Source organism: Schistocerca serialis, chromosome 1 (genome assembly GCF_023864345.2).
Source record: "Schistocerca serialis cubense isolate TAMUIC-IGC-003099 chromosome 1, iqSchSeri2.2, whole genome shotgun sequence".
Lineage (NCBI taxonomy): Eukaryota > Metazoa > Arthropoda > Insecta > Orthoptera > Acrididae > Schistocerca > Schistocerca serialis.
The window spans coordinates 488,858,468-488,872,201 of record NC_064638.1 but is presented as its reverse complement, the minus strand read 5'-3'; the positions used below and the strand labels follow the sequence as shown (position 1 = coordinate 488,872,201).

The 13,734-nt window shown below is 42.4% G+C and overlaps 1 protein-coding gene across 1 annotated transcript in view; it reads left to right on the top strand.

The window, feature by feature from the left end:
• The window catches only part of LOC126473871 (chorion peroxidase-like), a 253,336-nt gene that overhangs the window by 195,251 nt on the left and 44,351 nt on the right, over positions 1-13,734 (top strand). Inside the window, exons 5-8 of the mRNA XM_050101206.1 lie at positions 3,775-3,966; positions 6,742-6,938; positions 9,800-9,973; positions 11,853-11,931. Of these exons, the coding sequence (XP_049957163.1) occupies positions 3,775-3,966; positions 6,742-6,938; positions 9,800-9,973; positions 11,853-11,931 (642 nt within the window). The remainder of the gene's footprint in view (positions 1-3,774; positions 3,967-6,741; positions 6,939-9,799; positions 9,974-11,852; positions 11,932-13,734) is intronic.

Genomic DNA, 13,734 nt, shown 5'->3' with positions numbered 1-13,734 from the left:
GATGATGAGCAACACTTGCTTCTGTTGATGTCTCTGTTAAAATGCTTTCTTGTATTTGTAAAATACGAAGTGATGCATATTCCCTATGGTACAAGCATTCAACAACTTTCTCACTGATTTAAATGCAAGTCCAGATTAAAGTATGTGCTCTGAGGAACTGAAAGACATTCCTCTGTTACCTATAACGACCTGAGAGTTGATGGAATTCAGCTTAAAACAGATCTTGACGAAAAAATTTCCGCCATGCAACTACGAAATACGTTTCTTTTGCCGACCGGTTTAGATACTTTATTGTTTCATAGGGCGCTTATTCCGCTTTTGATGGTTGTCTATGGCACATTAACTAAGCTTTTGTGCACTAGTTGTTCAGCGCTAAATGAAATGTGTAAGTTGCTTATATATCTTGATCTCTGTGGCATTTTCTGTATTGTTTCATTTCTCCTTTTTGGACACAGTTATTATAATGTTCGTCTGTCTCGTTCTTGCTTGCATTAACACTGAAGAAATAAAATGGCTCTGAGTACTATGGGACTCAACTGCTGTGGTCATCAGTCCCCTAGAACTTAGAACTATTTAAACCTAACTAACCTAAGGACGTCACACACATCCATGCCCTAGGCAGGATTCGAACCTGCGACCGTAGCAGTCGCACGGTTCCGGACTGCGCGCATAGAACCGCGAGACCACCGCGGCCGGCTACTGAAGAAATAATCCTTCGAAACAGACCTGTAAAATAAACATATTTAACAACTGAATGGTGGATTTTGTTCCCTTATACCAATCATAAACAGTTAAGAGATCCTCACTAATGATTTTATAGCAACTGTTAGACTTATCCGATCTAGCACTCAGATATAATTGAAGATAATTTGTGTAGCCAATGTTAATTTACCGTGTGAGAATATGTGGGTAAACTAAAAATTACTGCAATAATATGGTCGTCCTAAAGACAAAACGATCTCGACCCGTCCTGTCATATTTAAAATGCGTGACAGACTGCGGATCGAGCTCCGTGTTTCACTTGTTGCTAGTAGCTTTCGACCAATCAACCATCTGTGCGTTGCTAAGATCTTTTGTCCGACAGGCGCACGTGCAGGTAGGTACGAAGTTTGGGGGGAAAATGGAGAGAGGTACTAGCAGATTAACGCAGTTAGTATGCCAGTGAGGCGTACTCAGACGGCCTGTAGGAAAGTGCGACCCGAGATAGTAGAAGATCCAGATTCCATTTACTATCTAGAACGAAAGTATAATTTATTGAGGTATTAAATTTTCTGAATATAGATACTTTACGGATTCGCTCACTATTTACGCTAAGAAAAAGTACACTACTGGCCATTAAAATTGCTACACCACGAAGATGACGTGCTACAGACGGGAAATTTAACCGACAGGAAGAAGATGCTGTGATATGCAGATGATTAGCTTTTCAGAGCATTTACACAAGGTTGGCGCCGGTGGTGACACCTACAACGTGCTGGCGTGAGGGAAGTTTCCAACCGCTTTCTCATTCACGAACAGCAGTTGACCGGTGTTGCCTGGTGAAACGTTGTTGTGATGCCTCGTGCAAGGAGGAGAAATGGGTACTATCACGTTTCCGACCTTGATAAAGGTCGGATTGCAGCCTATCGCGATTGCGGTTTATCGTATCACGACATTGCTGCTCGCGTTGGTCGAGATCCAATGACTGTTAGCAGAATATGGAATCGGTGGGTTCAGGAGGGTAATACGGAACGCCGTGCTGGATCCCAACGGTCTCGTATCACTAGCAGTCGAGATGACAGGCACCTTATCCGCATGGCTGTAAAGGATCGTGCAGCCACGTCTCGATCCCTGAGTCAACAGATGGGGACGTTTGCAAGACAGCAACCATCTGCACGAACAGTTCGACGACGTTTGCAGCAGCATGGACTATCAGCTCGGAGACTATGGCTGCGGTTACCCTTGACGCTGCATCACAGACAGGAGCGCCTGCGATGGTGTACTTGACGACGAAACTTGGTGCACGAATGGCAAAACGTCACTTTTTCGGATGAATCCAGGTTCTGTTTACAGCATCATGATGGACGCATCCGTGTTTGGCGACATCGCGGTGAATGCATATTGGAAGCGCGTATTCGTCATCGCCATACTGGCGCACCACCCGGCGTGATGGTATGGGTTGCCATTGGTTACACGTCTTGGTCACCTCTTGTTCGCATTGATGGCACTTTGAACAGTGGACGTTACATTTCAGATGTGTAGCGACCCGTGGCTCTAGCCTTCATTCGATCCCTGCGAAACCCTACATTTCAGCAGGATAATGCACAACCGCATGCTGCAGGTCCTGTACGGGGCTTTCTGGATACAGAAAATGTTCGACTGCTGCCCTGGCCAGCGCATTCTCCAGATCTCTCACCAACTGAAAACGTCTGGTCAATGGTGGCCGAGCAGCTGGCTTGTCACAATACGCCAGTCACTAATCTTGATGAACTGTGGTATCGTGTAGAAGCTGCATGGCCAGCTGTACCTGTACACGCCATCCAAGCTCTGTTTGACTCAATGCCCAGGAGTATCAAGGCTGTTATTACGGGTACTGATTTCTCAGGATCTATGCACCCAAATTGCGTGAAAATTTAATCACTTGTCAGTTCTAGTATAATATATTTGTCCAATGAATACCCGTTTATGATTTGCATTTCTTCTTAGTGTAGCAATTTTAACGGCCAGTAGTGTAGTAACATCCTCACCACACGTTGTGAAATGGTAAATCTCAATGATTTTTCAGTGTAATTTGCATTACATAGTGAAAGTTATTAAATGTGTTAACAATAAAGCAAAACAGTGCTTTTCTAGGCACGGTCCTGTTGGGAGGGATATGCCCTTCCTTTCAAATGGTTCAAATGGCTCTGAGCACTATGGGACTTAACATCTTAGGTCATAAGTCCCCTAGAACTTAGAACTACTTAAACCTAACTAACCTAAGGACATCACACACACCCATGCCCGAGGCAGGATTCGAACTTGCGACCGTAGCGGTCCCGCGGTTCCGGACTGCAGCGCCAGAACCGCACGGCCACCCTTCCTTTCACGCAATGTTTCTAAGTATAACAATTTGCGTATATGCTCGATGAAATATCCGAATTCTTTCTTTCTCTCTCTTCTCCAAACGAGAATGCTCATTCTGGGATCATGTCAATCTCTTCTTTTGTCCAGAAGCCAATGAACTGGGTATTACCCATTTGACTCAAGGAAGGCAGTGAGAATAAACAACACAATGGAAATTGGGTTATCTTTGGATGTTCACTGGATTGGTAATTCCAAAACGTTCTCTACGCTTGTCTATTACTGTGAAGACCAGTAACCTGTCATTGTGCATTTTACTTCCTTGTATTGTGGCATAAAACAGAATTAAAAAAGAACAGGTTGCAGGAGAAGACACAGGGAAAATATGCTTCAGCGCTTCACGAAGGTAACACATCACGACTGCAGTACTGTTCTTCAACCAGCTGAAAATTTTGTCATTACATACGAGATAAGAAGAACATTACGATCACCATTCTAGCATAGGAATGAACACTACTAACTCAGGCATCGGATACTTGTGTAAGAAAGACGATACACTTAGCTACTCTTGTGCATATGAACCGGAGCGGTTAAGTGACTTCTTCACAGGAAATACTGAGATTTCTTTAAGATTTTCCTGCCTGTTCAATATTTTTGTTTTGTTTGCCTTACAAAAACCTCACCAACTTCAGAATCTGAGCTCAACGTGACGATCTGTTTCTTACATTCTAGATATGGACTGAGCTACGAAGAGATCGAGAAGGGTTTACCTCTGATCGACACTTCTAAGACGCTGATCCGCGAAGTGTGTCCTGCTTTCCTGTCCAACGTGGAATGCAGGCCCGGCAAGTACCGTCGCTATGATGGTCTCTGTACCAATCTACAGCACCCTACCTGGGGTGCCATCATGACCCCCTTCTCTAGGTAAGTTCGCAGGCATCTGCTGTATCGATACGTGCTCGAGAAATGTGCACAGGCATCTAACGACTGTGCTGACTGCTCTGTGATAGTAGAAATATCAGCTGATTAACCCATTCACTGCCAATTGTTTTCAAAGCGAAGGACATTAATACATCGTTATTTTAATTAATGTCGTCTTTTGGAAGTAACTACAAGAAAAAAATTCCCTCTGTTTAGTTTCCTATGCGAGGGTGCGGGAAGGAATGAGACATAAAAGGTTTTTCTGAAGACAACTGCCCAAAAACTGCGTGACATACAGAAAAAAATGCACACCAGTGGACAGAGCATCTTCCAAAGTTTTTGACTCACATTACAGTTGCTCATTATGGTCACCGTCTATGGCGCGGCGAACGTCAAATGGTGCGTGCAATTTATTGACACGAATTGTCAGAGAAGGCGCGACCGCAGATCATTCCGCATAGCAGCTCATTGGGTTGCCTCTCTGCAGGCGCGAAGCAATCTAATGCGACAATACGGAGCGGATAATTTGTCTACACGTTGAGAGACCCCTGTACGTCAGTGCAACTACGTCACGGCGCGTATTACGAATCGGAACTTGGAGAGGTACTCTGTTCAATGATATGTGTTATTTTTCGGTATGTCGTAATTTTCACGTGGTCGCCTTATGAACCTGTCTTGGGGAGCGTACGTCACCTCGCTTGTTAAAGGGAGAGTAAAGCAAGTGGTGCAGTCATTCAGTGAGACCCCATATTCAAGAACTTAAAATACACAAACTGATGTTGATGTTACATAATACAAATTTTCCCTTTCTTTATAGAATCCGAGATGAAGCCCATACAGTCGACTAAAAACAATAATGTAACGAGTATGGTATTCTGCTTCCCCGAAGTTTCTATATTCGTCAAAAACTAACCCGATCCAGTTTTATCACTTTTAAATGCCTTTCGTGTAATTTCGTCTCAAAAATCTTACAACTCCTTCAATTTTCATGTGTTTCAAATCTATTTACGTACCCAACTAACTACCAACGCATATCCTTTACGACCTCATTATTCCTTCTTTTTCACTACATGGAACACCTTCGCCTCCCCCTGCCTATATGGTCTCCCTACTGTATTCGCCAGATGTCCCGTTTGCCTTCCAAAGTCAGCTTTTAGTTATTACCTCCGCCTGATCTAGAAGACAGTTATATTAACATATAATCCACTTTTATAAACAAAAATTCCACCTTGCCCTTCTATGTCCTTGTCCCCTGAGTTCCTACCAACACTGTATTGTTCTCATCTCATTTTTCCTCAGAACCCTAAAAATTTTACAGTTCCAACCTTGAGTTCCGCCTTCATTACACAGTACCTGCTGTCTCTTCTGCTACGATAAAACAACTATAGGCCACCACCTAAATATCAGAGCACCATTTAAATTTTTACTATACCACTGCTTCTAGAGAAATGGGCGACTGACAGCCCGTCAGCTCCAATCATACGGATTATTACTAAGCACTAAGTTCACTAACAAATATGTATTTAGTTGTAAATAATGACCTATTTTGCATGATTATACCGCTGACAATTGAAATTTCAGGAGCACGAAGGCAACACGCAACAAATGTCAAATTAATATGAAGTATACTGTGTGCTTCGATATTAAAATGATTACCGTTTCAGCGCAACAGCTCAAAGCAGACAGGAGTAACGCCATTTACACGCTGTGTACCAGGGTAGATTATTCAGAATGTTGCTTGTTTGTGAGAAGACAGTATTTTGATTCATCTAAGAAGGAGAAAAGTTTGCCAACTCGTGTTAGAATTCGATAGCAGCAGGAAGCCTATTGAGACAGGTGATTATTGTTCCGCAGTACTGCTACTCGCCTTGTTCAGAAGCGCTGACTATCCCGATAATGTGGAATCGAGAGGTTCAGGAGGGCTGCACTCAACACTGTGAAGTTTCTCAGCGTCCCCGTACGTCTAGCGCTCGAGAGAACAGACATTTTGTTCGCTTCGCCATGTCTGATCTCCTCACGCAGGATCACTTTGAGTTAAGAAATGGATTTGTTTACAGCGAAACAAGCATCCATACGGAACATACAGGCGTTGCACATGCTCTGGAAGAATGGGGTGCCTGTGGTTTGCATTGCCATTACATAACTGACGTGCCTTACCCTATCTTTGAGGTCTCTGTGATTTTATCTTTCAACAAGATAACACAAGACCGCATGTTTCCCATGGTGTTCTGCCCTTTCGCGGTACAGAGCGTATTCGACTGCTGACATTACCGATACATTCTTCAGAGCTTTGATCCACTGAAAACATCTGGTCAGGGGTCTCACAAGCCACCAGCAATCACTGTTTGTGAACTGCGGAATAGAGTTGAAGCAACACGGAATAATGTACCCTCATCTGTCACCAGCGTTTAGCGCGAATCGATGCCCTGCCGGCTTAATGCTGTTGTACTAAATTTCCCGCCCTGTAGGCCCATAAATCATCTACAAATTTGATAATTTGTTCTTCCTGCTGTCCAGTATTACCCACAAGAAGTAAAATTTCGTTATTTACCATTCTTCTTGGTGTTGAAATTTTAGTGACCAGTAGCGTATTTAACATACTCCTTGAATCACTGAATATTAGACGTTTTTCTGTATTCAAACGTAAACCCCTTTGCCAACTTAGATATTTTTGCCAGCTGTTGGTCTATGCCTACCTCACGAGCCAGAGAGTGAAACAATAACAAAACCCAGTAAGGCATGTGATGATGTGTGACGGAATTCGTACGGCCTTCGCAGGTTGGTGGGTCCGCTGTACGCTGACGGCATGACGGCGCCCCGCATCAGCGTGTCGGGCAACCAGCTGCCGCTGCCGCGGATCGTGTCCCGGACGATGCACCCCGACGAGGGCTACCACGACCACGCGGGCACTGTCATGGTCATCGCCTGGGGGCAGTTCATGGACCACGACTACACACTCACCGCCACGCCGCTCGGTAAGTGCAAACCTCACGTACATACTACCCTTTAGAATCAGTTTTACAGACTCTGAAGTCTTGTTCGGAAAGTACAGCAACAACAAGTCATTGTTCACTGCAGGTTCAACTGTGATGCATTAGGATGCTACAAAACCAGTCTCCATACGTAACGACCATAGTGCACGAGAATCTGGTGACATTAACTCCAGAAGAAGGGCTTCCAATCATGGACATATCGTCAGTATTAGAATGGAATTTGGAGGAATGAAAGAGGAATACTGTTCTCGAGTATCAGCTCGGTCATCAGTGCCCATCGTTAAGTCCCACATCTCTACTACGTCTCTCTTGGAGTGAGGCCTTATTGCAAAGGGTTTTATTGCTCTGCGCACAGTAGTCCATCTGCGCGCACTGTGATAATGTCTTAATTGAATGTACTGAGTGTAGAAGAGTGTAATTATATGTGTACAGTGTGGTGCAATGAATTGTGTTGCGTTGTGTGGCCATGAGAGAATGAGAATGTGAGATCCAGAACTGGCACATAGCGTACTCTCCTTGAATAGCAGTAAAGAAGTCACCGAGTTTAACGTCCCCACCCGATGGAGGAACATCATCGAAAGTATCATATATTCTCCCCCGGCGAGATCTGGAATGTAATTCAGGACATCGGTGCAATGACTGGTGTTCAGAAACTTGACGTCAGCACCCATCCTTTCCCTGCCAGCCAAATACTGATGAAGAACATTTTCTCCAGTACCAGGATTTGAAGGGGATACATCTGAATAGAGCACCACCGCACAGGTGTGCGTTAATGACCTAGGCTAAGGGCGTGGACGTTTAGGAAATGGGACCCTGCCAATTGATGTTCCGCCATCGAATGGAGCCTTTATGCGAGTAAGCTGCGCTTTAGCACACGGTTTTACGCTATCTCTTCGTATCATTCCATACTCGTGCATTACAACACATATACATCACGTCACGTAAGTCGTAATCACGTTCATCCAAAGCTGTAGCACGTAACTTAGTAACAATCCATTATAGGACACTCGTTACCTGTATCATTTTATCTTACTTTACTTACAACATTCTTGATCTTCATTCCAAATTTTTATAAACATTCTGTAAAATGTTTTAAAAAAATGCGTTTTCGAATTTGAGAAGGCTCAGAATTTTCATGTTTACGCAAAACCTCCAAGTACGCACCCAAACTTTAAACATTCAAGGAAGAACTCAAAATGAATTGCATAAAACGTGCTGAATTGACAAGAGTTTGCTGCAGTGATTGTACTGAAGTATTTAAAAGTAATTTGTCTTGCCTATAGCCAGTCGTTGAGATTATTAGGAAGGGACATTTGCGGTACGTATCTATCTACTTATTTTGGCGCGCTCTGTGTAATTAAATTTCGTCCCTAGACCTGCGAAATAGACGGCGATCCTTAAACCGTCAGCTGAATTCAGGGTGTCCATGCAATAAAATGGAAAACAGTAATTATGCTACAGGTAGTTAACAATGTTGTCGATGTAGACATCAAATAGACTTGCAGGGTCCGACCGATATGGTCACGAGCACAGGCGAGGCGATGGAGTCGATGTCGTGCTGTTAACAAATGCATTCGCGTCGGTCATCTGCTGCCATAGGGTAGTAACGCCAAATTTGGCTACAATGTCCTAACATATACGTTCGCCACAGGTCCCACATTGATTGCTGCAATTATTTCATACAGTGTTGCTTTTCTCTTAGCACTGACAACTCTACGCAAACGACGGTACTTCGTTCATTAAGTGAAGGCCGTCGGCCACTGCGTTGTCCGTGGTGAGAGGTAATGCCTGAAATCTCTCATTCTTGGCACTGTTTTGACACTGTGCATCTCGGAAGATTTAATTCCTTCATGATTTTCGAAAAAGGAACGTGTCATGCCTGTAAGGTCAACTAGCACCCCACATTCAACGTCTGTTAATTCCCGTCGTGTGCCCATAATCACTGCGTTGTCCGTGGTGAGAGGTAATGCCTGAAATCTCTCATTCTTGGCACTGTTTTGACACTGTGCATCTCGGAAGATTTAATTCCTTCATGATTTTCGAAAAAGGAACGTGTCATGCCTGTAAGGTCAACTAGCACCCCATATTCAACGTCTGTTAATTCCTGTCGTGTGCCCATAATCACGTCGGAAACCTTTTCACACGAATCACCGGAGTATAAATGACTGTTCTTCCAATGTACGGACTTTCCCGCAGTGTGTACCCTATACTACCGCCATCTATATACGCAAGTATCGTTATCCCATTACTTTTGTGACCTCCATGGAGACAGCTTGTGAAGATGAAAGTTGTTCGAAGCCCATGCACTTTGCTGCAAAAGATGTTTCGCGAGGAACCACCCACCCGTGTACCATTATTGACGCAACAAGATAGCCAGTTACAACTGCAGCAAGGACAAGAATACCGTTACTAGATCATGTAACAACGGGAAGAAGATACTTGGACAGACGAATCAAAATTCTTTCCACATTATCTTGACTGCAAACTCAATGGGAACTTGCGTATCATTCATCGTTGTTATCTTCCTACTGAAAAATTTGTTTTCTTGGAAGCTGTCTATGCCTGAAGCTGAGTCACACTCCTCACACATACGTAAGCAAATCTGGTGTGGCCTAACTCTGACCATTTAATGAATCCACTAAATAAAAAATTAAATGTTTTACGCATCGAAATGAAATAATATGATGTCGGTTGGCTTGTTGAAGCTCTAATGTTCTTACCTTAATTCTCTTTTTTTTTTTTTTTAATTCTTTACCCATCGCATAGCAAAACAACAAAATGGAAATAAGTAGTGAAGGCAAGCATAGTATTTAGCGACACGTGATTCTGCTGTGCTGTTGCAGACCCTCTGAACCGTAACGAACCGGAGGAGTGCTGCAAGCGCCCGCCGCACCTGAAGAACCCCTACTGCCTGGACATCTTGATCCCAGAGGACGACTACTTCTACAGCCTGTTCAACGTCCGTTGCCAGGACTTCGTCAGGGGCTTCCCGGCACCAAGGCCTGGTTGCAGACTCGGTAAGTGGCTTCCCAAAAAAAACTATACTGTTACGATATCGTTAGACAAGTTCAGTATCGCGAAATCAAGCAGAACTTAAAGTGAAGCTACTGGAGAACTGGATTTGGGTGCACTCAGCCTCGTGATGACGGTTGAGGAGCTACCTGATTGAGAAGTAGCGGCTCCAAGATCGGAACGTCGACAACGGCCGGGACTGCGATGTGCTGACCCTATGCCCCTCCATACCGCATACAATGGTGATTAACTGAGGATGACTCGGCGGTCGGTCGACTACCGCGTGGTCTTCAGAGCCTGATCGCGGGGTTTCCTTTTTTATTGGTGATTTAATTTTTTTTACCTAGTGTTCGTCTACGAACTTTTCGGTTGATTGAAACTACCTGACATACGAGAATTCGATGCAGAGTGAAAACTCGCTCTGGAAACAATCCCCTAGGCCGTTCCCAAGCTGCTTTTTCGCAACAGCCTTTCTTCCAGAAGTGATGGTTCTGTTAGGCATGCAGAATTTGGAACATAGGAGAATTTGGAACATGGGAGAGAGGTCCTCGCTGTAGATCAGCTGTGAGGACACGTGAGTGGAACCTGGGTTTTATTTTTATTTTTTACTTACTTGATCTGATTTGATTAGGACTATCAGGCCCTCTCGTGCACCAGAGCAGGTTTTCACTCATACAGTACATTTTCTAAGTCGTAATTACCTAAGAAATTATAATTTTAATATGACAAATAGTATTAAAATAATTTGAGTGTCTAAAGTGACAGTTTGAGTAAATAATGGTGACTATGAACTAATTTATACTGGCAGTAATGTACCATTACTACCACTGCTGCTGCTGCTGCCACTAATATTGATAATAATAATACTAATATAATAGTAATAACAATGCAATAATAGTGGTAGATATAGAAAGAATTTATTCTTGTATAAAATATATGTTTTATGATATAGAGAGTTCTGGGGAAAGGAAATTTTAGGAAACTGTACCAGCTAAATATACTGCGAAATGAGGAAGATATGGTTGGGAAGAACGATGTAAAAGGGTAAGGAGTGCGTACAGGGACGATGGCAATCATTATTGTAGCTTCAGTAGGTATGTCATTAACTTGAAGTTGAAATAAATAAGCCCTCGGTCACAATTTTTAGTCTTTTTGACCTGGTTTCAACACTTCTAAGAGTGTCTTCATCAGAATTTAAATATTTAAAGTGGCCTATAACATAATTACAAATTTATGGAAAAAGAAAATTTTTATATAATATTTTAAAGAGAACACATGAAAGGCGAGCCACTGTGGGCTGCTCATACCTGTTGCTAACTGTGCTTTAAGCCGTTCTGGCTTGATATTTACTCTATGCGTTACATGCAAATATTGTCTCTTTCTTGTACTGTTAGATAGTACTTACACTTTTATACAGAATTTTTCTTTTCCCATAAGTTTCAGTTAAATTCGCTGGGTGTTGCTCGTCACTTTATCAGACTTATTTCAAAACAATATCGAAGTACATCTGCAGAAATACATTTGCAGGTCGCAGCAAAGACCACTAACTCCTTAATGTACGCTATATTTATGAAACAGCATGTACGCCATATTTATGAAACAGCATGTTCCGTGTTTTAAAATAAGTTTTCATGCGATAATTACAAAACGCAATAGTTGTTAGCGAAATTTAAATGCATCGCGACTAATTCTTAGAAAAAATTCTGGGTACAGTAAAAAAATATCCAATCGTGTATTATTGTTATTTTTTCAAATATGCGATGGATAACCTCTTTGATAAATTTCTCGTATTCTGATCTAATATCTTAATCACACAACGAGAAAATATTTTGACAACAACCATCAAAATAACTATGTCTAACGGTTGCATTTCTTCTTCCACAGGTTCCAGGGCACAGTATAACACACTCACTGCCGTGCTTGATGGAAACACGGTGTATGGGGTCACTGAGAAGTTTGCCAGGTAAGGTTTTTAGTCGCAACATTTTAAGCTTTACAACCTGCAGGAAAAATATTTCTCCTTGAGCCATTACTAATGCTTCCGTTGTGCAAAGAAACTGATATGGGAGAGAAAAGACACGTTGTTCAATAACAATATCGTGTTTTGTATGTCTATGTACCATATGTCGAAATCCAGTAGGTATATCGCAAAAGTGTATTTACTCATCAATTAAAGGAAGACGAAACCACGAATAAAGTACTTGTGTCACAAACTTGGGGATCTATGCTTCAAAAGAACAAAAAAAAGTCATACAAGAATGAAACCACTGTCAAGCTATCATAAAAATGTCTTGTTTACAAAGAAGTCAATGTAACAAAAAGGGTAGATGTGATTACCCTGCGTTGATCAGCGAGCAACCAACGGCGATTTTTTATTTACTATCCTAAAATAGCGCAGATTGTTTGAGATTTGTCCTGTTGAAGATCCTATGTTTTCACTAAAGGGGACACAGAGGGAGAGCGGAAGGGGGCCGAGGGAGGGGGAATGAGAGAGAGGGAATATATCCTTTTCATCCTCTGTGTTTTCGAAGTACTGACCCATTGTAGAATCGGGAATTTTAGAGCCTAGGAAGACCAAATTTGGAATATTTGCCCAATAGGCTGGGAGTGGGTCTAATGGAATCCCACAACGCACCTGCGTGTAGTTGTAGTCCCACAGTATCAATAGCGAAAATTCTCTTTTATGGTACCTTTCTTTTTCTTCCACCTTTTGGAAAATTACGATCTATAACCTCACTGAAACGCTGTGGTTTGGTTGTCATCTATCACTTTTACTCAGATCTCTTCTACTGAGATGAGAGATCTCAGCCAGCAATTCAACTTTATGAATTTCCTCTTCATCAAAGCCCTCGATTATGTGCTCTTGCTTGTTAAGGAAATTATTTTCATATTTAAGATCTAAGAGCGAGTTTTAAATTTGCGACGCATTATCTCATCTCCAGCAGTGAATTTTTCCGTTCGCTGTGCTTCATGGCAACAGGGCCTATACTGAGTGAGTAAAGTTCTTATGCGCCCCCAAAAGAAGTCAGTCACCGTTTTTAAGTTTCAGAAGGAAAGAACCTGACCTCCGCTACTAACGAAACTTTTTTGTTTTGCCTTCAACATAAGTCGAAGTTTTTTGGGCTTTCTCGTCACTGCTGAGGCTTTACAACAGCCTGCTGTTTCTGTTTCACTTCTGAACCAACATCGCTGTACTGCGTAATATTTTCCTGAGATCTGAAAAGTGGCAAGGTCAATAAATGGATGTCTATACATCCTTCAGGAGAACTTCCGTATTTCCACTCTCATCTCTGTGTGTATTAAAGATTTTCTCTAACAGCGCAAGGTATAATGGAGGCAGATGGGAAGCCTGAATAATGTTAAGGGATTGGTCTGCTTTTCTTTTGGGATGGTGTCGTCTCCTAACAGAAATCTAGTGCTAAGTTTTTGGAAATGTTGACGCGACATACTGAAGTAGTAGGGTAAAGCTTCTTAGCAGCTGACAAATGTTAGGGGAAAATAGGGTAAGATCGGATAGCTAATACTCAAAAGCCTTTGGTGTTAATCTGTTTAACCTAGAGATTGTTAGACACCGACGACGTAGCCAGTGAGTCACTACAAAATGCTTGTGGTTCCAAACTTTCAGAGAAGGGGGGCTCATTGATAAACGATTCAACATACTTGGTTTCAAAAAGAGACCGATGCTTAATCGAAGCTCTTCGTATATATGGCAAGCCCGTGCAAAATCAAGAGAACTGGTTATTTACAGATGGCTTGAAAAACAAAA